The following is a 27412-nucleotide window of genomic DNA, read 5'->3' as shown; positions in this document are numbered from 1 at the left end:
ACATATTCATATTTTTCAAACAACAAACGTACAATTTAAAGTCAAAAAACTTTATTTTGTGTTAATATCCAACATGAATACATGAATATTTGCTTTGCATTACAACAATAATAATAGTTGCAGTAAAAGACAGCTATCATTGTACTCTTTTAATTATTAAAATGATAATCCCCACCCCGCTCACTAGGTAGAAGCAATAATATTATTCTAACGCTTCTAAGCCAAAGAAAAATCTGCCCTGGACACAATAGCTCCACGATCAACGTTCACATATTACAGATGATGTTTTCACATGGAACTGAAGCTCCGTCCACCTTATGAAGCATGCCAGGCCACGGCCTCAACATTTCTCTCCTCCCTCGTTCACATTGGACAGTCTGAAAATGGAAAGCATGCAGATGTTTATGGAGTGAATAATTATCATTGCTTTCAGTGGATAGTATGCAGCAGAGCCTGACAGCTACGTGGAAGGAAAAGATCACATGATTTGTCTGTGACACGAGAGGCTTATGGAAAGATTTGACCTTTAAAGGATAAAGATTTCTGTCAGCCTGACATATTGTGTTTCTGTTGTTGAACTTAAATAATCCTTTAAGCCACTAAGACTTCTACTGCTACACCTTCATGCCATTAGTACTCTTGGGCTGTTAACCATGAATATATGCATGAATATACTACTACTTTATGCCTTAACCGATAAACAGGCTAAAACACTGAGAAGTGGTTGGAAAGAAATAAGTGGGGCAAACTGAGGTCAAGAAAGGTTTCTGCAAGGTTGCTGTAAGGCTGTCAAAATGGAGAAAAAAAGCCCTACAAAGTGGAAGAGTTCTCTTTACAGTTGTTACAGTATCAACAAGAGAACAACTTTCTGGAAATCTTTAACAGGCAGCTGAGCTGGGACGGCACATGGAGGATGCAGCATGCCACACTGAGTTTCCTGATCCTGTCCAACCACAACAATTTGTACCTTTGGCTGAAATTTTAAAACATTTTAGAAACAATTTTAGAAACATCAGTTTGTTTGTGCAGAGGGCAGAATACCCCATGGAGTGCCCGAGCACACAGGAAATGATTTTCCTAAATAGCATGGTAGAAAAAAGTTTCCATGTCTCTGAAACTGTTCTGGATGAGGGGCGAAATATCAGTGACAAGTGGCTCGCAGCTGATAAACGCATCGAGGTTTAAAAAACACAAAACTGCTTTACGGGTTTTTAACCAACCTGTGCAACTACATGGTTTAATGCCTCGTGTCTGCAAGGCTGTTAGCCAATTACTGATGATTTACACCACAGATTCACACTCTTAGCATCAGAAACAGTTAACTGTGTTGGAGTCAGGTTGTTCTAACACTACTAATTAGAAATAAATGCTAATCAAATTCATGATAAAGACAAAATACAATAATAATGTTCTGACCTGGAAGTAGATGATGATGATTAAGACACAAATGATTGCTATCACCAGGACAACCACCGGAACACTGACTGGTGCCGTGTTATCATCATCTTCCTCTTCTTCACCCTGGTGGTGACTTTGCCTCTGAGTTTCCTGCACGGGGCAGCTGGAGCTGTCTGTGAACAGAAAATAGGAAACGTAAGACTGAAAAAAAGATGTGCACTAAAAATTTCAGCTCTGTGGATAAACATGCCAGTGCGGTCGCCTCACCGAGGACATGAATGAGTGTGCCATTGCCAATAAGCTCCAGGTACAGTGGTGGGTAGAAGATCCAGATTTCACAGCGATACATATCTGTGTCAGTGACATTCAGTCCAGAGAGTGTCACCTCCACAGTGTCGTGTGTGGTCTCAGCAGTACACTGCACCTGAAATGTACAGGACATCATTGTATCTCAACACTCTGTGTACAAGTTTCACTTTTTTTATTTTGTATTTCAGTCTTATGTCTAACGTTTATGCCATTTCTAAGAGTGCAATCTTCAGTTTAATGTATTATATAATGAAGAAAAAGAATATTTATGGAGGAAGAAATATGCATTTGTAGGACGAGGTCTGGATTCTTAATGTTTGAGACCTTAAATGGTAAATGGTAAATGGCCTGTATTTGTATAGTGCTTTACTTAGTCCCTATGGACCCCAAAGCGCTTTACACTACATTCAGTCATCCACCCAGTCACACACACATCCACACACTGGTGATGGCAAGCTACATTGTAGCCACAGCTGCCCTGGGGCGCACTGACAGAGGCGAGACCTTATTCACTAAAGACGTCTCATGCATGCAGTTTGCTGAGCACATGAACCACCTTCATTTGATAACTGAGGGCAAATTAAGGGCGTAATAAAAGTGGGCTTCTTCAGTTGTGAGCCATGATATAAACATTCTTGTATAATGCTTTTCCACTCTGAGGACTGAAAGCACTTTACATAACTTGCCTCATTCCCACATTCACACACCGATGGATGCATCGGAGGGCAACATGGGGTTTAGTACCTCACCCAACAATATTTGGCATGCTGACTGGAACAGAAGGAGGTGGAACCACCAACCTTCCAATTAGTAGGTGACCTGCTCTACCACCTGAATTTTTAAGCATAGCTTCCATAAAGTTTTATGTTGTGTCACTAGCAGGAAAGAACAAGTCGCAGTGGCAGATGCCTGAAGAAAACTCAACCTTAACAGGCAAAAAAAGCACAAAAAAAACAATTACCTGATCTTTTTGCTCCATACGTGTCTCTCTCTGGTCTGTGAAGTTAAGGATGGAGAAGCAGAGTTCTTGGTGGCCATGGAGGCCCTTCAGCACACTGACTCTGGCCTCCTCAGGGTATGGGTATTTCAGGCTTTGTGGATGGATAACACACTGAATCTGTGCCACACCATTGGTGCTCACCACTCTGTAGGGCTGGGTCACTTTCGTAGCTGGCATGGGAAAAGGTATAAGTGACTATTAGTAGTAGCAATGAAGAAGCAAATACATGTCAGAAGCCACATTACTATCACCATTAAAGCTAAAACCGTTTACATATCAGAGTCCAGTTCCAATGGACTCCAGTCAAGAAAAACAACAAAACCAAGTGATTCCTAAATGTAGGTTAAATCGTGTTGGAAGGTTCCCAGGTAAACATGTTTAAACTCATTTTCCATTGAGCACTCATAGAAAAAATATATAAATCTTTTCATATAAGCCCCAGTATAACGACAAATGAGCTAACACAAGAAAATAATAAAATTATGGGAGCATTTCTGGTTTTTGTAAGCTTTGTATGGATTAAACAGACAGGACACAACCTTTGGAAAACTTCACAGGAGCTAAGACACCAATTTTCTTCTTTCTGAGAGCTTGAGGGTAAAGTGTGGAGGAATGTTTGGAAAGGCATTCCGACTCCTCCAGTTCAAAAGTTATCAAATTTGAATTGTTGTTTCTTTGGTTTTCCTCCAAGCCGAGTCGTTTCAGAGATTCTCAGAAGTTTGGCATTGACAAACTCAATATGCATCATTTTACCTCGTCCCCTCCTCTGTTACTCCTGTGTTTGAATGTCTACCAAGCTTATAGTTAAATTCAGCACCTACCTACTGAAGGCCTGCTGAACAGTGACATTTAATATACCTGAATTATTTAGATCTTACATTAGAAATTCCATTATTTTTTTATGTTTTTCATCAGACGATGGAACGGTTCATGATGTGCTTGTTGAAAATTAATTGGAATACATTAAATTTCCTTGTCTCCTTTCCTGGCTAGCACTTTAAAAGCTAAAACCACATTACCATGCCTTATAATACAGTTAGCTAAATTCACAAGGAGCAGTAAACTTCAGAGCCACAGCAGCAAAGTGGTTCAGCTAAGGACAGCTGAACCATCTATCAAAAAGAAATATTGCTGAAGATTCACTTTATGATCAGTTTTGTCATTCTGGTGGCAAAATGTCTGGATCTAAGGGTCACTCCACCTGTCAAATTAATGTCCGTTCTGTGATTACATCCTGCAAACTAAAGGTTTCAGCAGTCTTCACATGTATTTAATATATTCCATGTATGGCGTCTGAAATGATGACTTCTTTTAAATACAGAAAATACCAAGTACATGGTTCTCTCCACTTCCACCTGACACCTTAAAACCTTACATGTTATACATCACTGATGCTGGGCTTGGCAGCAGAGTTTTAAGTTTTAAGTCAACAGTAAGTCTTAAACTTGCTCATGTAGGAGCAAAGTTTGTCTACACAGCTCCACCATTAAAGCTTCCAAGCTACTTCATATGTCTGCTCATATAGAAATGTAGTTACATGGTACATGGTCCAGTAGCTAGTCAACACATCTTTGGTGTCCCAACTAATCCTGTCAGAACTGCCCTCAGGCTCTTCTATGTGCCCCAAAGAACACAGAGCTTCATTGGCAATGGTTTTGCATGACTGTGGGCACCATTGTCTTAATCTGTGGTTAGTGGTGCTGTTTAATGTGATTCCATTCTCATTCAATTTTCTTGTTCTTAATGAACTTAAAAATAATGTTTTTTAAAGTGTTACAAAAATCATCAGTAAAAGGCTGTTTATACTCACCGCTCCACACAGGCAGGCAGAAGCTAAGCGCTGTCAACACAATCCATCCCATCATACAGTGGGTCAGAAACATCCTACCGTATTTCACACTGCTACACAGAAAGCCACAGGCACAGAAATACATGAAAATGAACACTCATTTTTATACTTACGGTGCTGTCATCGAAACTGTAGCAACACAGGAAATGATGACGAGGTTTTGCCGGTAAGAGAGATGGCAACGTGGTTGTGGTTCTGCTGGAACACTGAGAAAAACATGAATTTCATTTTTCTATAATTTTAATGAACTAGTTTAATCTGGGTATAGCAGCATCCTCTGTCTTAATAAAATAGAAGATGCTGCTCAAAACTCAGTCCAATCTGAAACATGAAAAAACAGGGCAAAGAAAGGAAATCGTGGTAAAATATGACAGTGGTCCATTAAATTCTAAAGAAAACTTCAACATTAATAAGACAGAAAAACCAAACATGATGGTGTTTATGTTCTTTAAAGGATGTGAAGAGCGTAAGAATGTAAATGTTCCAGAACAACTACTCTTAAAAAAAAGTAACACCTGCTGGATCGGGAATTTTTACATCTCTTTCTACTCTGTGAATAATTTAAGAGCTTTTGCATATGCTCATACAGCAAGTTGAATAAAAGCAAAATTCAGTGATTCAGTTTTGCTGGGTGAATATTTAGTTTGAATTCCTGTGACTGTTGAATTTTCCTTCCAGGTTTTAGATAACAGTGCAAAATCTGTAAAACATAAAAAACAAATCCTTACTGTTATTTTTCACTGAACCATTGTTAACATGATTTTCTGTTCATGACTCTTCCCAAGTTAATGAATATTCCCGAACACTTGTGTATTATTGCTGAATATTTGATATTTTACCTTCATATAATTTTATTGTCTTAAGTTGTAGTTTAACTTCTTTTTATACAATTATCTCCTGTTTGAAACAGCCAACAGGAAAACCGGAGGATCAAAACTGGACTTCAGATGGACCATTGTGTAGTTTCTGAAAAACAGCCCTTTTACAAGCAGCTAAAACAAAACCCCGGGGAGTGGCTCGTGAACTGGTGGCATCAAGAGGTTAATTCATCTTTATATGCTTTACGCCACATTTGGTTTTGCTCCATTTTCCTGTTTATCTAAAACTGACGGACAAATTACAATAAAATTCACATCAACAGTTGACTCAGAGTGCTTTCTGTTTAAAAGTTAGGGACATTACAGTGTCAGAGAGAAAGCTACCATCCCCAGTGTGACATAGTGGGGGGTGGCGTGGAGTGGGGCATGTAGAGTTTAGACAAACAAAAACAAAACAAGGCAGGATTTACGACTAACCCCAAACAAATCAGCAGAACACTGAACTGTGTAGGGGGGTACACAGCAAAATCTCCAGTGTTAATTCAACTCCTATAGTGTTAAAGTTAACACTTTTCCAGTGTTTATATAATTCTCACTGGTTTAGAGTTAAAGTAACACTTTGCAAAGTGTTATTATTTTAACTCCATTGTAGTGTTAAAAATATAACACCCATAGTGTTAAAATTTCACTCTGTATGGTGTGAAGTGACTTCACTCAGAGTGTAACTACCTAACATTTATAGTGTTGTTTTAGGACACTGATAAGTGTTCACTTTTACACTGGCTTGGGTTAACTCTTTTCACTGAGGGTGTTACTACACAACAACTATGGTGTTATTTATGACACTTTTAAGTGTTTATTTTCACACTGGATTGTGTTGACTGTTTTCACTTAGAGTGTTATTCTGTAACTTTTACAGTGTTATTTTGGCACTTTAAAGTGACATATATGAGCTTTTAAATACTAGTCTGTATTAATTGTCTGAATACAAAAATGCATTAAAGTGCAATTACTGTATGACTACTGTGTTACATTCAGTGAAAATCCTTGTTAAGTCCCTTTACAGGATAAAAGGAGAAAACATAAAATTGGTCACATAAGCATTTTAATAAATATTAAATTCCAAGCACCATACAGCATACGTTCACAACAAAAATAATGGCACAATGTACAGACCATCATCATCACCATAAGCACTTTGCAAATCAAAGGGCTTGTATATTTCAATACAGTCTGCTTTAACAACATCTTTTTCATCCGTTTCAAACACTTTATAAGCATGGCAATGTTCACTGAAATTTTCAACCACAAGCTTCTGAACTATGAAGTAGGTGTGACTATTGACCAAAACTATTGTTTTTATTCTGCAAAACACCGGCATCTCATGTTCAGAACCACAACAAATGACCAATCCTGTTCTGTACTCAGTCCCATTAATGTTAACCCAATTAGCAGAGAAAGCCTCTTCTGCAACAGCAGGCAAGCCTAGGGAGATCATTTCACTATTTTCCTCACTATCAACATCAAATGATTTCAAGGGCCCATACTCAACATGGCTTAAAGGACATGTCTCCCACTTGTATGCTATGGATGTTTGATGTTTTTTGGCAAGTGACACTGTGATGTTCTTAAAGTTCTTAAGGGTGTCTTTGAACACCCTATGTTTAGCCTCACCTCTCATGCTCCATACATGCAATAATGGCCCAATTTTTCTGATGCAAGTTGGGTAGTGCAACATAAAGTGGTGTTTGGGAATCATGTTCCTACCTGGATACAACAATTTGAACAAGTCATGATGTTCCATTGTTAAATGTTTTAGAAGCACAGTCATGCCATGTGTAACAGATGGAGAGAATATGATGTTAATTATTTGCAACAATAGCAATAGCATAGTCCAGTTCTGATTTCCTTCTGGCACAATATCACCAAAAATTAAAGGAATGTTTCTTATCAGACAAAGAGTCTGAATGGAGTTAAGACCTATACTATTACCACTACTGTCTAAGTTCACCCTTGTTGGACGATTTTTGCTCTCCAAGTAGCCATAGTCAAAAGCATAGATCCGTGACAAAAGAGCAGGTTTCGGCAGAAAATTGTCTGACAGATATTCCAACAGTAACTTTATCTCATATTGTGCTACCCCTTCGAGAATATCATGCATAATGTCCAAGGAAAAGTTCTGGCAAACATGAAAGAATTGAAGAGTGTTCAGTGTAGAATTCTTTCTTAAGCCAAACACATGTAGCTTTTGAGGATCAGATTGCAGCTCACTGCAGTGCATTTCAAAAAGTTCTTTCCCTCGTAAGATGATCTTTGGATCATCCTCAGTATACACACTCTGTGCATCCTGTTTTGCAATTAAACACAAACGACAAAAGTAACGTCCACTGAAAGACTCAACAAAACCCAAAATTGAGTGCATCCCCAAGTTGTCCCCAGTTATCTGACATATAGTGCCATGGACCTTTTCAGATGAGAAGGGTAAATCAATGCCATGGCTCTCCAAAAACTTTATGTCATCAATCAGAGGCTGTAAAATAGGATCAAAGCCGTATTTTTTCACATCTTCTGCATGAAACAATGCAACCAAATGAATGTTCATCAATGCAGAATTTAACTTTGGAGGCAGATTTCTGAGGACAAAATAGATTGCACCAACTTTGTGAACACCACGTTTGGAACCAAGTGGATTAGCAGTCTCAAAGTCATCATAATAAAGCTGAATTTGCAAAGAAGTCTGTGGTTTTGAAAACAATGGATGAGACTTATAGTAACTCCCATCACAAAAGTCTTCATATCTGTCTTCTTTTGATACACATAGTTTAGCAAGCAGCTCGCAAATATAAGAATTGCGACATATAAATTTGATTGTTTCCAAAATTGGAATGTACACAAAAGTGTCTTTTACTGGTACCTGGTCATAAGTGCCTGATTTTTTATTTAACCTTGTATCATAGCGTATTCCTAAAGTCTTTTCCACTGGATCCACAATTCCCCATTTTTCACGGAAATATGACTTTCTTTTAGCTTCAGTGTCGAACTTCTCAACTGGATTGTCAAAAGTCTCAAGACATTTTTCCACTGGAGATCTAACAGGATTTTCTGTTGGCACAACGTTCAGTACTTTATGTTTAAACTCACAGTGCAGTCCATCAGCAAAATCTTCCAAATCACAAACAAGTGATGACACAAAACTATTTGCCAAACCACTACCATTGAGTTTACCAATAATTTTAGTGCAAATTGCTTCAGAATTTTTTTTAATTCTTTGACCTGACCCATTGTTTTCAGAACACCCAACCTCTAGGCTCTGAGTAACACTTGTTCCTGCAACTGCTATGTCTGTATCTTGTAATCTGTCAAAATCAGCTTGAAATGACTCTGAGGGTTCTGCATCACCACTTTGACAACAATCTTCATCATGAACACTATTTAAATGTTTTTTAAACCAGAATATGTAGTGAACTGACGGCTGCAACCATCTTGTGAACAAGCCAACTTAAATTTGGTGCTTGGATAAAAACTGTGACCTAGTCGCAAATGACTTATCAAAGCCTGACTGGTGCTATGCAGAGTTTGACAGATAAAACATTTAAACATGGTTCTCATTCAACATTTTGGCACGCAACTCACGAACACGTGGTGACTCATCTGTTGAGGTGGCATCAATGTTGAATATGGTGGTCTGCACAAAACTGTAGAGATGAACCAGTGACTCGTCGTAAGATAAGTTGAACACGTAGTGGGATTTGAAAAGTTCATCAAAAGCACTGAGTGAGCTGGTGGCTTGGCAGGGGATGAGCTGTTTGTCCACTGCGATGTAGAAGGTGTCAATGCTGTTCTGGGTTCGACCAACAGCGAGGATGTATGGTTGTTTACCATCTCTTGCTTGCAAGTGTTCATCAATGCTGCAGCATGACTAAAAACAAATGAGATATTGACATATAGGCCTAGCTTATACTTGCTGAGTATGAACCATTCATTCAGTTTGACATTATGTGCCTTGCTAACTTATTACAAAATACTAAGACACATACTTCATGGAGAGGAAAACTAAAAAGTGCAAAAACTGAAAAAGTGTTTTGTAGGATTTTAAAAAGTGAGACAACATATTTACCTTGTGAAAGTGCACCATTTTGTGTGCTGCATCAGTTGGACTTATTTTGGTTCTCCTCTTTCGTCCAGCTGTGGGTGGCAAAAGTTGAAGGAGTAGCAGCAGAGAGGCCATGTCACTGTCCCAGTCTGTGTATGGTTGAATTTATAAAACAATTTCAAAATGACAGGTAAAAATAAATATTATTAAAATCAAACAAGCATGGTGCGACGCCTACCATTTGCATCACTCTCTGTTGGTTTCTCAGCAGCTTTTATCAAACGACACAGGTCAGTTGACTGAGTCAGCTGTTTGGCTTCTTTAATAACCTTTGGCTTGAATGACATGTCCCACTTCTCAAGCAACTTGGTGGCTGTTTCAGCACCAAACAGCAGCAGGAAGTCTTGATTGACCTGTTCATCATACACACAGGACATAAAGACAGTGCTCAACATTGTTTACATTGCAATGTGATTTTGACCAATATGGGATATAGCCTGACTGGGATGACCAATGATCACATCTTTTACTGTTGCCATCCACATCAGCAAAACAAAAAAAAAAGGATTAACAGTTGAAAATATCAAGTGATTTGACTTACTAGTCCTTTGACATCCAAAAAGCGTGGAAATGTTTGAAGACATCTGCAGTTCTTTGTGGATCATGCACCAGATCCTGGCGATGTTGGAACGTCATTTTCATCTTCTGAAATACACTTGCTTCATCAGGAGAGTGAACAAGAAATGAGATGGCCTCCTTGCAGGCATCTCCATCAAGTTGCTGAGGCAATGTGGTTGCTAATCTTCTGCGCTTAGGCCCTTGTTCTTGATGCACTGGGACTTCCTTCACTGGCCGTTTGGTTGTAGACCTGGACATGGTTTTGAGGCGCCACGCTACATATCCAGTGCCTTTCACTCCGTCGTAGAAATGCTCCTGTCACATTTAAACATAGATGAAAAATAAACATCAAATGCGATCTTACAGACTTTGCAGATTCAGCAAAAAGAAACCCAAGGACTATTATCATGTAACAGGTGCAATACATGTTAAACAACATCCACAATTTCAATACAGTTTTATGACAATAGTTATTACGAAAGAGGAATTAAGATTTTTCTTTTAAATCATTTAGCTGATGTAATTATTCCATGATGAAAACTAAATAATGTGCTGTTTACAATCACTGCATGACTTACATAGCCGTTTGGAGAAAATGGATCCTTCAATGAGGGAAAGAGTGTAATTATTCCAAGGGCATATTTCTCCTTTTGCTTACGGGAGGGAATTCTGCTATAGAGGAAATACAATTGACAATGTTAAATCAGAAGTATGTGTCTTTACTGCAGTATACATTACAAGAATATTCCATATGGCCCATCTTTACTTTTTTATTAGGTACTATTACTCTTACCCATGTCTCTCAGTCATATCACTTGCCAATATGTTAACAAGCTGCCGCCGGGTGCGGTGGCTCAGTGAATTTTCGGCATTGTATTCTTCAAGAATTTCCTCTCCACCAGGTTTCCTAGTCAAGGCATTTTTAACCATCTGCTCATATAAAAGGGAAAATAATAACAATAAAAACTTGTTTGTCAGTAAAGGTGAAAGTTTAGAGGAATGTCAACAAACCTGTGAAAGACATATCTAGCAAGAAGCACTAACTTCTACTAACATTTTTCATACAGGGCAAGTTGGGAACCACCATGTTTTGAATTTCAATTTGTATAACAATCTACAGTATAAATGGTGTCAACTCAAAAATACAAAAGACATTTTCTGTTCTCAATTACCTCTTTTGCAGCCTCTGACACAGAAACATTTGGTGCAGAACTGTCTTTGCTGGTTCTACTGCGGCCTGCAGGAATGCCCTTTTCCCTGAGGTCACTGTCACTTGATGAAAGTGATATAGTGTCCGTGAGGGAAGATAATGTATCCGAGGAGGATGGTGTGGAATGAGCTAAAGGACAAAAATCTTTGGGAGAGATGATTTGGTTAACTTTCTTTAGGCTACTCCACAATGCCATTAATAACACAATTTCAATGTTCATGTTCAGACAACATTCTATACAAATATGACCCAGCCCTGTCCACTGTCATGTATATTGCATGAAGACAGGTCAATGTCATCTGCATCAAGAGCAAAAGAACTTGGCTCTACATTGAGTGGGCTATACTCTGAAAATTTAAGTTATGATAACATTTACCTTCATCTGAAATCTTTTCACGTATTGTCAGGCATAGGTCTGGTTGGGCCTCCAGTAACTCCAGAAAAATGTCTTCTTCGACAGCTGTGTCAGTTTCATCGAAAATATCAAGGTCAGCAGCATCCAGAAGTCCAAACTTGGTTTTGGCTTTACAAAAAGATAAGCATAATGTCACCTAAAACGCCTGAAAAACTTTTTTAAAAACTAATTTTGACTTTTTTATTTAGCTAATATTTATTAACAGCTGTTTTACCTGTCTTTAAAATGGTTAAACTAGACAAGTCTGCAGCAACAATATAGGCCTAGGCCTACTGCTCTGTACTGTTTTTAATGTCACACATTAAAATAAAATGTGTTAACATTTAATTCGTTTTTTAAATAGATGAGATGCAAACATGATGAACTGATACATGTGCAACAAATTTTGTTCTGCCAGGTTATCTTACCTTCACTGATGAATTCTAGATAAGTGAATCCTGCGTGCAATTTAATGTACTTCTTTACATTGAGGTATTTCACTTTCAGCAACATGTCTTACAACAGCACCTGGTGGAGAGAAGGGGGCACAGAATATTTTTTACCATATATTTAAACCATAGCTTAAGTGGCAACAAATCCGGACAACTTTAAGAAAATATTAGGCTATACATTGTGTGATGATCTGTGAAGGGGTGACAGACCACTTCAACCTCAGGAACATAATTTGGCTTCCCCCTGCGCACTAAAATAGCTGAACTTGGGTACACAGAAATAGCATCCAATGAATTATCCACCCATCCACATGTTTATAAGACGACAACGGCGATCTTCTCGTCTGCACGCAGGCTAGATACTTAGTTCTGCTATGTTGCGAGTAAATCGCTGTAGCCTACTTGGGGAAAAGCATCTCTGTTTAAACCATGTCAGGATGATAATCCACATAAAATTTCCTGTTGAACGCACACCTGCCTTCATCACGCTTTCACTTATGACAACAAATATCCCTTATACTGTAAATTAATGAGTGCAAGTCTTACATTTATATCGGGAGTTTCTGACACATGCACAGCCGTCTGGCTAGTTGCTACTTTGTGGTGGTTGTTTTGTGACACGACATGCTAGGATTATCAGTGGAGGCGACGTCAACGACCCTCAGTCGTTATACCGCTTTGTCTTAAACACTGGATGGTAGCCTATTTCACTAAAACTGTAGAAAAGGGGAAAATGTTCCCTTAGATTAGGCCTACTACAACATGTATGATATATCCTAACCGTTAGCAAGCAATCCATGCACAAACGCAGCGCGCCTTGCTTGGTCACTAACATCTAACAGAATTCCATAACCCCCTGCCACTTCAAAGATTTGTAGGCTAGGCTACTGCTAAACTCGCTGGTAGCACGTGTAATTAGCCTATCTTGACGCTTTCCAAAACTTGACTTGAACGTCTCCATGTGATTGTTTAGTTCACTTTTAAATAGGATATTTCTGAGGCGAATGTTCGCTTCCCTTAAAAGCAGTGGGCTAAACGCATTTGTCTTAGCTGCCAGCTAGGCTACCACAAATTCAAATTTTAACATTACATTTAACATATCCAGAGGATAGCTAACTCCTCCCTCGTTTCATTTAATAAGCATTGAACACTGGAAAGCATTTCTCTTATGACATTAGAACTAACTAGAATTGAGAATTATATTAAGCACGCATTTATTTTCGCTGCAATATTAACTTGTTATAGAGGATAGTTTAGCTACCTAAGCTAACGAATCCCATCTCTTACCGCAGATGAATACACTCCACATTAGGAAAATATTGCATGCTTCTGATAAATAATGTTATAGGCTAGTTAGTTACAATATTTAATAATGATAAAATAACATAGGTCTTGTTGTATAGTTCTTACCTGAACAACCTCCTCGATCTTGACAGCAAACTTCTGGCGGACTCCTCATGCCCATGAGCGCGAAAAACCCGGATGTGGAAATCAACTCCAAATGAGTGTTATAGTATTGACTCTTTGAAATAACTCCGGCTACAGAGCTTTTTCAGCACCGTTAGTGTTACTGTAACTCTCAAACCAACACTTTTCAACTCGAAATTTTTAACACCAGTAATTTTAACTCACATCAACACTTCGGATTTTGCTGTGTAGAGTGACTACACAAAGCTGTGAGTGGGATGTACAGTAGAAACTGTTTTTGTTTTCCAAAACTGTGTTGCCTCATCACAGCAGGAGGGTTTTCAGCAAAAACACAGACAAACGTTGCTCTCTACTTAGGCGCAGTAGCGGTTTTAGATACGGGCGACACGGGCGGTTGCCCGGGGCGGCATCGTGGTGGGGGCGGCATCACGGGCATCGGCAAAAAAAAAAAAATTGCTCGTACTCATGCTGCCCCGACATCATGCCAGCGCATATTGGGAATGTCATAGGCACCGATCGGTTTTCTATCGCCCATTTGCTGGGAGTAAGGGCGCCCTCCGTTTGCGAGGTGCGCCTGCTGCTTGCGGCACAGGGAGGAGAGGTCGGGGCGGCGGGGATTCTCTGGGTGGCTGGAGCAGCATCTAATAACCAACTTGCAAAATAAAACAAAATAAAAACAAACCAACAACACGAAAACAGCAGACATTATGATACAGACTTATAATTTGCACCGATGTTTTTTCGAAATTCTATAGGCGAAAAGTGAGCGCGAGAGCCCTCGATGCGCCTGCTCGCTGCTGAAGTCAAAGTAAACTTTATTGTCATCTCCGCTACATACAGTCCAGTATATAGAGAGACGAGACGACGAGGCTCCAGTTACAGCAGTGCAAGTAAACAAACAATAAATATAAGAAGAGTAAGAAAATAAATATACACTTTAGGACTCGGGGTAAAGGGATCAATAACAATTTAAAATGTATATATTATATTTTGTTGATTTAAAGTCTCACACACAACCCGTTTTTAAAGTTTAAAAAAAAGAGAAAAGAAGAGGAGGAGTGTAGCGACTTCCACAGTGGCTAGAGGCTGGGGGTGGAGCCTGCCTATTTGCCTGATGCGCTGTCAACTGTACGCAATAATGCCAGAGGTGGAATTGCTTGCTTGTTTATTAAAGTGCTTGAAAAGTTTACAGAGCAATGTGATCAGCTCGCGATTCAAACTCTTAAAACATCACAGGCTCTAATGCAACAAGGGGAAACTCGTTGTGCTGCGTTCAACAAAAACTACGGCTACCCAGCCCTGCTCTGTCAAAATCAAACCAGACTGACAACGCCCTCTTAATGTCCCACGTGACTCTCGTTACACATCACCATAACCAAACAAATGAAAACCAGTGATCATTAAAATTCAATACATTTAATTATGGCTCCTACAAGGAGAAACGAGCAAAAGATACAGGTAAGCAGATGTGTCATTGGATAATGGCAGGTCATGTATCCTAAAACATGAAGAATCAGAATACTTTCTTAATCCCTAAGGAAATTATGTGGGTTACAGTTCCTCCAAGAAGAAATGGTAAAAATAGTAACAGTAAGAGACTAAACTCCAAACAATATATACAATAATATAATATTAATTAGTCAGTGTCAATTGTTGATTTGTCCTGTTCCCATTATATGACGAATTATGATGTCTGTTTGGTAGCCGTTTGCATACTATGCATACTCTCTCTCTCTTCATATATAGGGTCATATACAGTTAAGCCCATAATTATTCATACCCCTGGCAAATTTTGACTTAAAGTTACTTTTACTCAACTAGCAAGTTATTTTTTGACTGGAAATGACACAGGTGTCTCACAAAAGATAATAAGATGATGTGCAAGACGCATCATTGTGGAAAAAAATATTTCTCAGCTTTTATTTACATTTGAGCAAAAAGTATCATGTCCAGAATTATTCATACCCTTTACAAACTGTCACAGTCTCTGGGAAAATCCAAAGTTCCATACCATTCCAAATAGTCAAAGCTGTTCTAAAGCATCCTAATTACCCTGATTAATTGGAAATAGCTGTTTTGATCAACTCAACAGGTGAAAAACAGCAGCTCTCTGCAGGTGGTCTGTGGACATTCATGGCTAAGACAAAGGAACTCAGTGAGGACCTGCAGCTGTGCATTGTGGCTGCTCACAAGTGAGGAATGGGCTACAAGGCCATATCCAAATGTTTTCAAGTTCCAGTGGCTACAGTGCAAAGTATTATTAAAAAATACAAGATGTTCCGCACTGTGGAAAATCTCAGAGGACGTTGTCGGAAGCCAAAAGTGAAACCTGTGTTGGCCAGGAGAATAGTGAGAGAGGTGAAAAAGAATCCAAGGATCACCACCAAGGCCATTCTGGTGAATCTGGGCTCTGCTGGTGGCAATGTCTCAAGGCAGACAGTCCAACGGACACTGTTGGGTTCCACAGATGCAGACCAAGGAAAATGCCACTTCTCCAGGCACTTCTAAGGCATGCAAAAGCTCATTTGGCCTTTGCAAATGCTCATCTGGACAAAGAAGAAGATTTCTGGTCTTCAGTGTTATGGTCAGATGAAACAAAAATTGAATTATTTGGTCACAATGATGTTGCCTTCATTTGGCATAAAAATGGAGAAGCCTTCAACCCAAAGAACACCATCCCCGCTGTCAAACATGGTGGTGGGAACCTAATGCTTTGGGGGTGTTTTTTTAGCCAATGACCATGGAACCTAATCACAGTAAACAGCACCATGAAAAAAGAGCAATACATGAAGATTCTCAACAACAACATCAGGCAGTCTGCAGAAAAACTTGGCCTTGGGAACCAGTGGACAGTTTAGCACGACAATGACCCAAAACATACAGCAAACGTGGTGAAGAAATGGTTAGCAGACAACAACATTAACGTTTTGCAGTGGCCTAGCCAGAGTCCTGACTTGAATCCAATTGAGAATCTGTGGAGGGAGCTAAAGATCAGGGTGATGGCAAGAAGACCCTCCAACGCCAAACAGGCTAGGACCGCCACTGAGCACTTTAGTGTAAAGGGCTTTACTCTAACTGATGTCTTGCCACCTTATCTGAGGTTCTGTGGTCAATAAAGTTGCTCTGTGAGGTGGTTAAGAAAAAAGGAGCATTAAGTTCATTTGATAAGAATCATTAAGTTCCACTCCATTCACTGCTGAAACTTGAAGCACTTTACAAATGTCATTGATGTAAAGTTAAGGAATTTAGGGACCAAAACAGACCCCTGGGGTGCACCACAAGCAATGTTCATATATAAGGAGCAATCACAAACTGACTCATGTCTCTTAAATAACTCCCAACCCAATTAAAACTAATGCCCTGACACCATAATATTCCAGTTTTTTAAATCAATATATATCATGATCTATTGTGTCAAATGCCTTTCTTAAGTCTATGAATAAGCAAGGCAAATATTGCTTTTTGTCTATGGAATTTGTGATGTACTCCATTGAATCTAATCCTACCAGTGATGTTGATCTGCTTCATCTGAACCCATACTGACTCTCAGGGAGTAATTTGTTTATACATGTTTCAGGTCGTTGTTAAGCTGTTTTCCAAAGATTTGAGAATTGAGGCAGTAAAGAAACAGGCCTGTAGCCTGTGAAATTGTCTTCTTTGCCAGATTTGTATAGCGTTGTATCTTTTGCTATTTTTCATTCTGTCTGGAAATACACCAGCTTGAAATGATACATTACAGATGTATGTCTTGATGCATTCTCAATCATCCAGGAAAGTAAATTTGATACGGATCAGTATTTAAGGTTTGACTCTCATCATCCACTGGAGCACAAACTGGGTGTCATCAGGACGTTACAACACAGAGCGAACACCATCCCCACTGACACAGCGGCCAGGGAGGCAGAAGAACGGCACATCAAGAAGGCCCTGAGTAAACGTGGTTATCCCAGCTGGACTTTTGTCAAAGGTGGAAAGGCACCTAAAGAAAGCTCCAGCCGATCCAGGAGAGAAGGACAACCGCTGCCCAAGTGAAAACCTGTAGTGATCCCATATGTGTCAGGAGTATTGGAGCAGTTGAGACGCATTTTTTCTAAACACCGGGTCTCTGTGGCTTTTAAACCCCAAAACACGCTGCGCTAAAAACTGGTCCACCCCAAGGATCGGGTCTCCCGACACAAACAGAGTAGCATAGTGTACGCTGTTAAGTGCCAGGAGGATTGCCAGGATTTATACATCGGGGAAACCAAACAACCTCTAGCGAAGCGGATGGCACAACACAGAAGAGCTACCTCGTCAGGCCAGGACTCTGCAGTCTATTTACACCTACAGGCCAGTGGACACTCTTTCAATGATGAGGATGTACACATCTTGGACAGGGAAGAACGCTGGTTTAAGCGCGGAGTCAAGGAGGCCATTTACGTGAAAAGGGAAAGACCATCTCTGAATCGAGGAGGGGGCCTAAGGGTACATCTTTCGCCATCTTACAATGCTGTGATTGCAGCCATTCCCCAACTCTCTGTGAATGGGACTCATGGCCATTGATCAGTGTTCTTTGATCAGTGGGTTTTGGTCAGTGGTTGTTGATCAATGGTCATGAGAATTTGCATAATTAAGATTAAGGAACTGACCTCACAGCCCATTGTTCCTTCAGTGGGCTGGTTTCAGTCATTTTGCAAATGTACTGTTTATAAGATTGGGGAAACCTGCAGTCAGCTGAGACTGAAGAAGTCACTTGGATGAGTGACGAAACGTTTCTCCCACAAAACGCTACGTCCAGATGAACAGAATCAACTTTTTGGAGATGACAGATGTGTGTAAATTGTTTTAAAATAGCCTGAATGAGTTTCTTAACCACTATCATATCAATATCACTTTTTTTTTTTTAACTATTTCTTTGCTCTTTAGTGAGGGCACCCAGGTGAGTGTCAAGGCATGAGGTGAAGTCAAGGCATGAGATGGCTGGCATTTTCTCTCTTTTGCAGTGATCTGGAGGTAAGCTGCGAGCAGGAGGGCAGGCAGGTAAATATTCAGCAGTTGCGTGATGGCAGGATAGACTAGCGTCAGTAAAACCAGAAGAAGTTTGAAGGCAGAGGTAACTGGAGACACAAGAGGTTAACACAAGGAACACCTAAGAGAGAACCAAACGTGAAGGCCAATTTACCACCATGGGTTAGCAGATTATCTGGCAGAGAGTGTGGAAGTCTGAGCTGGTCTTAAATCCCAATCCACTGATTGCTGCTGATGGCTCACACGTGAGGTGACAGATTGGGGAAGCAGAACTAGAGATATAACGGAAAAATATGCAAAAACACTAGACACTCAACCCGGACCATGACAGATCGCCCTTCCTCACCCCTCTAATGTGACATCCAATCATGTTATTGACATCTATTGACCCGATGTCAACCACCACCTTATCATTGTCTTGCTATCTGACATCTCGATACAAGATTTAAAACATGATTTAAAGGCTGGATATTATTTTCGAGCAGCCTTGTACAGAGCTCTGTTGCCTGACCTTAAGACAGCATTGCAGGATTTGAGGAGTGTGCGGACCTGTCTGGTCATCTGGGGTTTTTAGTTTAGGAAAACCCAAATGTTTTGTTCACGGTCACATTTTCAATACGGAACTTTATGTAGTCCAGTGCTGATCCTGTGAATGTTTCTAGGTCCTGGTGTTCAAATATGCCCCAGTCTGTCTGTGTAAAAATAACATGCTGTGACCTATATTAAACCAAAACACAAGCTAGTGTACAATCTCAGTGTGCTACTGTTCAGAGTAGAACTGCCAAAGAGGTGAAAATAACTTATTGTTTAACCTTTGGAGTGAATATAAAATTGCAACATTTTATTATTTATTTGTGGCACAGGGCTGCAAGGGTGCTGGAGCCTATCCCAGCTGTCATGGAGCAAGAGGCAGGGTACACCCTGGAAAAGTCCTTGACCTGTCACAGCTCAAAGTATAAGAACTTATATATGTGGTAGCTGTGACAACTCAGCAAAGTTATAATTTACAATGATGAATTTAGAGCATCAGCTTGTGACAGTTGACCTTGGTATTGAGATTAAAGCACTATTACTAACTGCAAACCTGCAGTTTGATAAATAATCAGTTGGCTACCAAAACCCTTTTTTATTTAGAGTTTTTAGCAGTACATTTAAAGCTTTAAGCAGTTTTTTGGGAGGAATTACTAGCCTATGGTCAGGTTACATCTGGCTCCCTTCAGTTCACTTACCAGACCCTCCATCATCTGTCTGTTCAGTCATGTCTATGCCCACCTGAACCAGGGTCATGTGTTTTTACTTTTCCAGTGCATTCAGTACCATCAGGCCAACCCTCCTGGGTGATAAGCTGAGATTGATGTATGCCTCTCTCGTATCCTGGAGTGTTGATTACCTGACAGGAAAACCACAAAATGTGCAACTTCAGCATTGTGTCTGTCACCAGGGCATCACAAGGGACTGTTCTATCCTCTTTCATGTTCACCCTCTATCACATACCTCAGCCCTAGCAGAGGTATAGTTTAGAAATTAAGACAATAATAGTGAATTAAAACAGAAAAAAGTTAGACAATTAAATACGATTTTAATATGATAAAAAAAAAAAATCAGGGACACGTCTTCACTATAGTATCTGGGCCAAAAATGTGCAACATAGGATATTATTACAAGACTTATTTTATTCAGTTAGACTTAAAACAAGAAAAATACTATAAGCTTATAGAGTTATGTGTCATTTGTGTACAAAACTAAAGTATTGTGTACATTTTCTATATTGAAATAAGGTCTTACTTTGGACAAAATTGTGTGAACAAACATTATTTTTCATAAAACACTGAAAAGACATCTCTAACAGTGCTTCTTTGACATCCACTTTCACTTCAAGGTGGGAATAAAACCCTTTTTTAAATTTTTGAACTCACGAAACGTGCACATATATCGTCTGGTATGTCATGTGCTTTCGCGTATCGTATAAGTGATCAAAGCGGGCCACCATGACCTTTTTTTGGTTCCAGTCCAGCCGTGCCTCAGCCTTTCAAAGGCCTATTAATATCTCAAAGTCCCACGACACTATCACTCATACATGGTTTCCAAGCTTGCGCAACTGGCGTCTTCCTGGCGCCACTCGTTCCCATCCATTGTTTTCATCATTTTTGTTTACCGACTCAACTTGAGTTTTGTCACACAAACACACTTAAAGGAATAACTCCTAAATAATACTGCAGTTGCCCGACTATTAGGGTGGGCAACGTGCAGCACATCAACCCTCTCAGAGCAATTTTAAGTTTTATATTTCATAATGACGTGTATAATTACTGAAGCAACGCTTCTCAAAGCCAGCCACGTCAAAGCCGATATGCCACCACAAGCAAAACCGACAGTAAAATCTGCTTTCCCGTTTGTCATTAGATTGCACGTCTGTGGTTTGTGGTGCCAATTTTTAATGATGTGTTTATTATAATCAATAAAGACAGAAACTCCCAGTCAGTTGGAGATACCAATACGTATGGTGGCTTTTCTTTGCTCATGCTACAAAAGGAAAACAACCTTAAGACTCTCCTGACTCCTTTTATACATGAAAAAGCTCCACATGTTTCTCTTAACATGCCCTGCACGAGGTGAAGGCCCCTTGTTCATTCGCAGCAGACATCTCGGCACCTGAATGAACACAAAGGCTCCAAAGGTCACAGATCACACCTTTCCTTCAGAGTTTCAGTATTCAGTAGTAATTATACATGAATGTATGCCTCTCTCTGTATACCAACACCAGATACATATGTTAGCCGTGACTCTATATCCATAGATGGGAATGTGTTTAGAAATGTGTATGTAGGCATGTGGTTGTGTGTCTGTGTAGGAAGAAAAGCCTCCTAACAATAATCAACAAAGATTAAAGTAGCTCAAAACCCTGCAGTAAAACTGTGAGGAGTCCATGATTATCGCCCTGTTAAAGAACCGGCAGGCACACTTCAAAGGGAGCCACTGAGCCTTAAAATGTCAGACTTTTATCAACTTTTCATGATCCCTTCAGAAATTCTGAGACTTTTCGTTAGATGCCAGAAGAAAAGGCATTTAAGAAATGACTTCTCCGTGCCACTCTGTTTCTCTTAAAAAGACAGTTGCTTAACAACTCGTGTGCTGTGTTGCCGGACAAAGGCTGTGACACTGATTCAGGCCAGGTTTGCAGCAGTGTGTAAATCTGTCATTGTAAAGACTAATTCACATTTGAGAGCTCAAAAATAAAATTGACGGATATGTGGAAAAAAAAAATGAGCTCAGATGATCATTCCTTTAGGTAGCTGTTAGAGGAATTGCAGGATAATGAGTATAGAAATAGAAAGAATAGAATAGAAATATCCTTTATTGTGCCTCAGGAGACAGGGATTGTCTCGGTCCTTGGTCGGTGACCAGGTTTTGAGTTTTGTTGAGTTTTTATCTTTGATTTTTTTTTTTTTAACATTGTTATCACTATTAGTATTTAGGTTTATTTCTATTTATTTCTGTTTCTAGCTCTCTAATTCTTTGTTATGTGACTACTAGTTCCTAGGTTTTGTTATGTGGCTTCCCTGTGTTCTGTGTTGTCTACTCTATGCCCTCCTGTCCCACGTTTCAGGTTCCTGTGTTCTGTCTCCCTGGTCTCTATTAAGTTTAGGTATCTTGAGTTAATTCGGTGTGTTTCCTGTTTTACTTTGAAAGTCAGTGTCTCATGTCAGTGCTTCTAGTTTTGCTTCCCTTGTCTCGTTTAGTTTGGTTTCTCCCAGCTGTGTAACCTCTGTATGTTTCTCCCTGCCTGTCTTCCTGTGAGCTTAGGTTTGGGATTCATTTATTAGATTTTTCCAGTTTAGATTATTTCTTACTCTCTGTGTATATTTTCACCACATATAAATAAAGCTCACTCTTCGCTTCCAAACCAGTGCTTGCGTTTCGGTCCTCACTCATAATCTCCACATGGCTGTGGCAGCAGGGACGGGGACAGGGATAGCTCAGTAGGTAGAGTGTTTGGCCCATGATCGAAAGGTTGGGGGATTCAAAACCACCGAATGGCTACCCTGACCTACCCATGAGGAAGGTGCCGTCTCTACGCACTACTCCCCGGGCGCCGAATTGGTAGCTGCCCACTGCTTCACTAAGTGAATGGGTTAAATGCAGAGGACTAAGCAATTTCCTATGGGATTAATAAAATATCCATTATTATCATTATTACTGGGGAAATTTATGTGTTCCAGCAGCAAAGCGGCAGATGGTGGGTGCATGCAGATTCACACATAAGTAAAGTAAAGAATATAGAGACTATACAGAGACTGCACAGGGCAAATTTAAAACATAAGAAAACAATTTATAGAGAATTGAAAACTGTGCAAACAACAGCAGAGATGTAAACAAGTTATTGTGTTTGTCGGGAGTGGTGGTATTATAAAGTGTAACAGCTGCTGAGAGGAAGGACCTGCGATAACGTTCCTTTGTGTAACAGGATACAACAGCCTGTCACTGAAAAAGCTCTCCAGTTCTGCAACAGCTTAATGCAGTATTCTCCAAAATTCATGTTATTTTTGCCAGAGTTCTTCTGTCTCCTGCATTGGGTTGAAGAGACATCCTTCCTGATGACCTTATCCAACCGCTTCCTTTCAGCTGTAGATAAGCTGATGTTCCAACAGACAACACCAGAGAAGATGGCAGGGACAGCAGAGGTGATTGGGACTTAAGTGTGTGGTCAAACCAGTTGAATGTTAGGTTCAGATCATTCACCAACCTTAAATCCTACATCCTGTGAGGTTTGTTTGTGACCTGAAATTGTTTTCAGCCTCTTTCCAACCCCACTGATGTTGTTTTGCTGCATTCTTTATTGCTGTAATAAAATATTATGGTTCAAATGATGGCCAAATTAATGCCAACTTGAAGGCTTGTGGTACATAGCTGATAAATAGAGATAGAGTGATCATATTTAAGATTGAAGAGTTAATTAATGGTAGGACTTCTTTGATCGTGATATGCCATTTCCTCTCCAACTTACGACTTATCTACTTTAAGGTGCATTTTTGAGAGTTATTCCAGGGAGTCACGTACTTCTTATTTAAGGCTTTCTTTTTCAGAGGAGTGAAGGTGTAAAATGATTAACAAGGTAATCGACCTTTGTGGGAACTGCAATTAGGTCACGGCTCTGCACTGTTTTGGCTCATGATTTTGAAGAAGATAACAGTGGATGAATTATATCCTTAACCTTACTTATAGCGCTTTCAAAAAGACATTTACCTTGGTGAAATCTATTCCCCATTGCTTTGTAATCCTTTACTGTAAATTTAAATGTTATTAGGCAAAGGTTAAATGTTCAGTTTCTATGCCATATGTCAGAACAAGATCTAGAGTGTGATTAAAGTGGTGGGTGTGTTCTTTTACATTTTGAAAGAAGCCAATTGAATCTAATAACAGATTAAATGCCATGTTGAGGCTGTAATTTTTATCATCTGTCAAGCTTTGTGTGGAGGCGAGGAAGAAGGAACCCAAACGCAGGACTCGCAGGTGGGTGAAGACTGGTGAAGGTTTATTATAAGGGATGGATGAACAGATGGTGAACTGACACTGACTGGCTGGATAACTGAATGGCTGACTGAACTGAGAGAACACTAATGGGACGACAACAGAACATCACACGAACATCAATGACACGACAAAGAACTGGTGAAACCGAGGAGCTTAAATACACAGGTTGAATGATGACAATGATTGGAAACGGGTGAGTACAGGGCTGAACATAATCTGACTAATGACACAAGCTGACATGGGAAAAACAGGAAGTGAGAACAGGCAGTAGAGAAACGGTGAACGTGAACTGAAAATACTGGGTCAACGACCCAGAAACCCTGACATCATCTACATGGATGTTTAAATCACTCATAATTATTTTATCACGGCTGAGCACTAAATCAGATAAAACATCTGAGAGACAGAAACTCTGAGTAAGGCCCAGGGGGACAATAGATAACAACAGATAAAACTGTTTTTTCAGTTATGACTTGGCAGTGTTGATTGATTTAAACTAACCATGATAAAACAAAGGACCCGACACACAGCTTTGCACGATGGATGCCCATTTATTGGCTAAATTTCTCTTTGCAGCAGCTTTTTAAAGGCTCCTCATGCTGCACACCACATACAGCTCCTCTGTCAGATCCCGGCGACCTACTCAAATGGGGAGACGTGATTAGGTGATGGAGGTCAGCTTATGTGGGTCAGCCTCCCTTGACACCACACCCTGAACCCACTCCACCGTTTGAGCTTTTCTGTAAGGCAGAGTGAATCAATTTGTTGTTAAATTATTAATAATGTACTAATACGGACTTAGAAAGCTTCCTGCTTCCTGGTCCCAACTCTGGATAGTCACGTTTTGTGGGAGTCGATTAAGTTTGGCCAGATTTCTAAAAATGAGACGTGCTCCATCCAAAGTGGGATGGATACAGTCACTCCTAACAAGACAGGGCTTTCCCTGAAAGTTTCCCAATTATCCCTCATTGTTATTGTGTAAGTTACTCACATAAAGGCAGTTCTGGTAATATCAAATTGTTAGTTATTTAATTTCTGTCTCAGCCTTGTGCTGATCTGGTTTTTTCAAGCAATGGTCAAATGTTAAACTGTTACAGAAACCCTTCGATGACCAGCAACCTTGGATAAATGTCTCAGACCTATCTCAAAAGAGCTTAACAACTAAGGCAGCTAGTTTACTCATAAACAGTAAGTTGTTGGGGAAAAACCTCGGACTTCCCTGAAGTTAATGCCGTCCTCATTAAAGAGAATATAAAACTGACTCATCAGGTTTTTGCAGGTGGGTTAAAGAGAATTAAAATGTAGGCATAATTATGGTGTCCTTTAGAGCTCATCTAAAAAGATATGAATGGATTTGGTAAATAGGCCGAGGTTGTGTTCCCTGACCTTTCTAGATTTGTTTGTATTCAGATATTAACCAATTTAAAAAGCATTATTTTTTGAAACATTTTTGTCTCTATTTGATTGACAGACAGAGAAGTTTTTTTTAAACTGGGGGAGAGTGGGGAGGGAGAGTATGGGGCAATCCACATATACACATCTTTATTGACTCGAAAAATTGTGTGTTTGATATAAATTCAGAAAATCTGAATTTAGGTTTTGTCTAATGCACTCAAGGTCAAACAGATACATACATGCTCAAAATACACAAATATACAATATATATACAATATGCAAATATACCCACCTAATATTTTGTTAAATGTCCCTTAGCAAGTTGCATCTAGACAAGATACTTTTGGTAGCCATCAGCAAGTTTCTGGAAGAATTCTGTGTGGATATTTAACCACTCTTCTGGGACTTCTCAGTGCCATAGTGGACTTCAGCACCAAGCAGAGTTTTCTCAATGCCCTGTTTGCCTATCAGCCAGGAATTCTGTTGAAGAGCCTGCCCGAACCTCTTCAGGTTTCAGCTCTAAACAGTGCTTACATCTTGCAAATATCACTCAAAAAGCCTCACCTGTTTCTCTGGTCCTATCATATAATCACTATGAGTTTCTCAGTCTGTTTATCATTGATGCATCTGGCACACGACTGGTACAGGCCACTCATGGCTAAAAATCCATAATGCAGGTATTGACCAGTCTTGGAATACAATAACGGGCTGGAGTTCATTCTGTCACCGGCCTGGGAGGAGGTGTTTCTAATGGATCTGAGAATTCTAAAAGACAAGAGATTGTCTTTTAGAATTCTGAAAAGAATTCTATGACCAGTCCACCACTGAAAATATTCACAAAGTGCCCTTCTTAAGGTATGATTTTGGGCAACAGGAGTAGGAGAGTGTGGGTAGATTCATTGCATTCAGATGGGCTAGAGAGAAATTTCTCCTTGAGAAAGTTGCGCCTGCCATTCTGGAACAAGCTGCCTTTGGATATGTGAAGAGTGATATCGTGGAGAATTTCCTTAAGCTCATGCCTGAATCTGAGCATACAGTGTTAGCAATGTGGCAATGTGTGACAATTACAGCTGCAGAAGGTTGCCAACAACCTACGATGCGAAGTCCTGTTGGAGCTTGCACACAAAACACTTGTCCAAGAGCCTGCCTATGCTATTGAACAGTGGGCAAAAACACTTAGCACTGCAGGGGAAAGCCTTTGTGATCTGTCTTATGAAGCCCTCTTACCAAATGTGAGAAAGGTTCTCAAATGTCTTACTTTCCCTGAAACAATGACAGCCCACCAGAAGGTCAGTCAGAAATATTTAACTACATATGTGAAGAATGTTGAGAAGCAACATTTGTGTTTGTTCCTCAGGTTTTACACAGGTTCAGATTTATATCATAGAAAAAACATCATCATTGACTTTAATGAGTTTAAAGGTTTCAAGAGATGACTTTTTGCACACACATATGTATGTGGCTGTGTACTTTGCTGATATAACAATGTGGATTTCCCGTCTCTGGGACTAATACAGGCTATCTTATCTTAATACAGAATTTATTCACTGCATATTCCAGAGAGGCAGTTCAAAGTGCTTTACAAGAAAGATTAAAAGATATCATTAAGGCGGGTCTTACAGTTGTCAATTTAGCCCACAGGATGTGTGGGCGACCACATGCTGCATGGCTAAATGCAGCAGTTCGGGTTCGACTCTGACCTGAGGCACTATGGCGTGTGCCTTCCTGCTTTCCTGTCCACTCTTCACTATGGTTTTCAATAAAACAGTTCTTCCTTCTTCCTTAACAACCTGTCTGGATAGCTGTAATAATAAAGACACTGTTCTAACAAATTCTGAAAATCAAAGCTAGTGTTTCTGAACTGGGTTGTTTTAGCCTCTGTGCACTGGTTACGAATATGTTTTATAAT

General features: G+C 39.8%; 2 protein-coding genes and 1 long non-coding RNA gene across 3 annotated transcripts; all 3 read right to left on the bottom strand.

Moving 5' to 3' along the window:
• Positions 1 to 49: 49 nt before the first annotated feature.
• On the bottom strand, positions 50 to 4615 carry LOC109196462 (cytotoxic T-lymphocyte protein 4). The gene is made up of 5 exons (XM_019350465.2): positions 4518 to 4615; positions 2669 to 2877; positions 1666 to 1822; positions 1417 to 1571; positions 50 to 377 (listed from the first exon to the last, which is right to left on the bottom strand). Exons 1-5 carry the CDS (start codon positions 4588 to 4590, stop codon positions 267 to 269), a joined length of 705 nt encoding a protein of 234 aa, XP_019206010.1. The 5' UTR covers positions 4591 to 4615; the 3' UTR covers positions 50 to 266.
• Positions 4616 to 10103: 5488 nt separating this feature from the next.
• LOC109196354 (uncharacterized) lies at positions 10104 to 11304 on the bottom strand (the record flags this gene model as incomplete). Its single annotated transcript, XM_025902564.1, has 4 exons — positions 11258 to 11304; positions 10879 to 11015; positions 10664 to 10757; positions 10104 to 10400 (listed from the first exon to the last, which is right to left on the bottom strand). Coding segments are annotated over exons 2-4 (528 nt in total), but the record flags the coding sequence as incomplete, so codon positions are not given.
• Positions 11305 to 11307: 3 nt separating this feature from the next.
• Positions 11308 to 13794, bottom strand: LOC112843617 (uncharacterized). The gene is made up of 4 exons (XR_003216089.1): positions 13552 to 13794; positions 12118 to 12217; positions 11672 to 11755; positions 11308 to 11439 (listed from the first exon to the last, which is right to left on the bottom strand). It is a non-coding gene; the product is annotated as an uncharacterized LOC112843617 (long non-coding RNA).
• Between the last annotated feature and the right edge of the window lie 13618 nt (positions 13795 to 27412).

Source organism: Oreochromis niloticus, linkage group LG22, assembly GCF_001858045.2.
Source record: "Oreochromis niloticus isolate F11D_XX linkage group LG22, O_niloticus_UMD_NMBU, whole genome shotgun sequence".
Lineage (NCBI taxonomy): Eukaryota > Metazoa > Chordata > Actinopteri > Cichliformes > Cichlidae > Oreochromis > Oreochromis niloticus.
The sequence above is the reverse complement of the archived record's forward strand: the minus strand, read 5'-3'. Positions and strand labels throughout refer to the sequence as shown.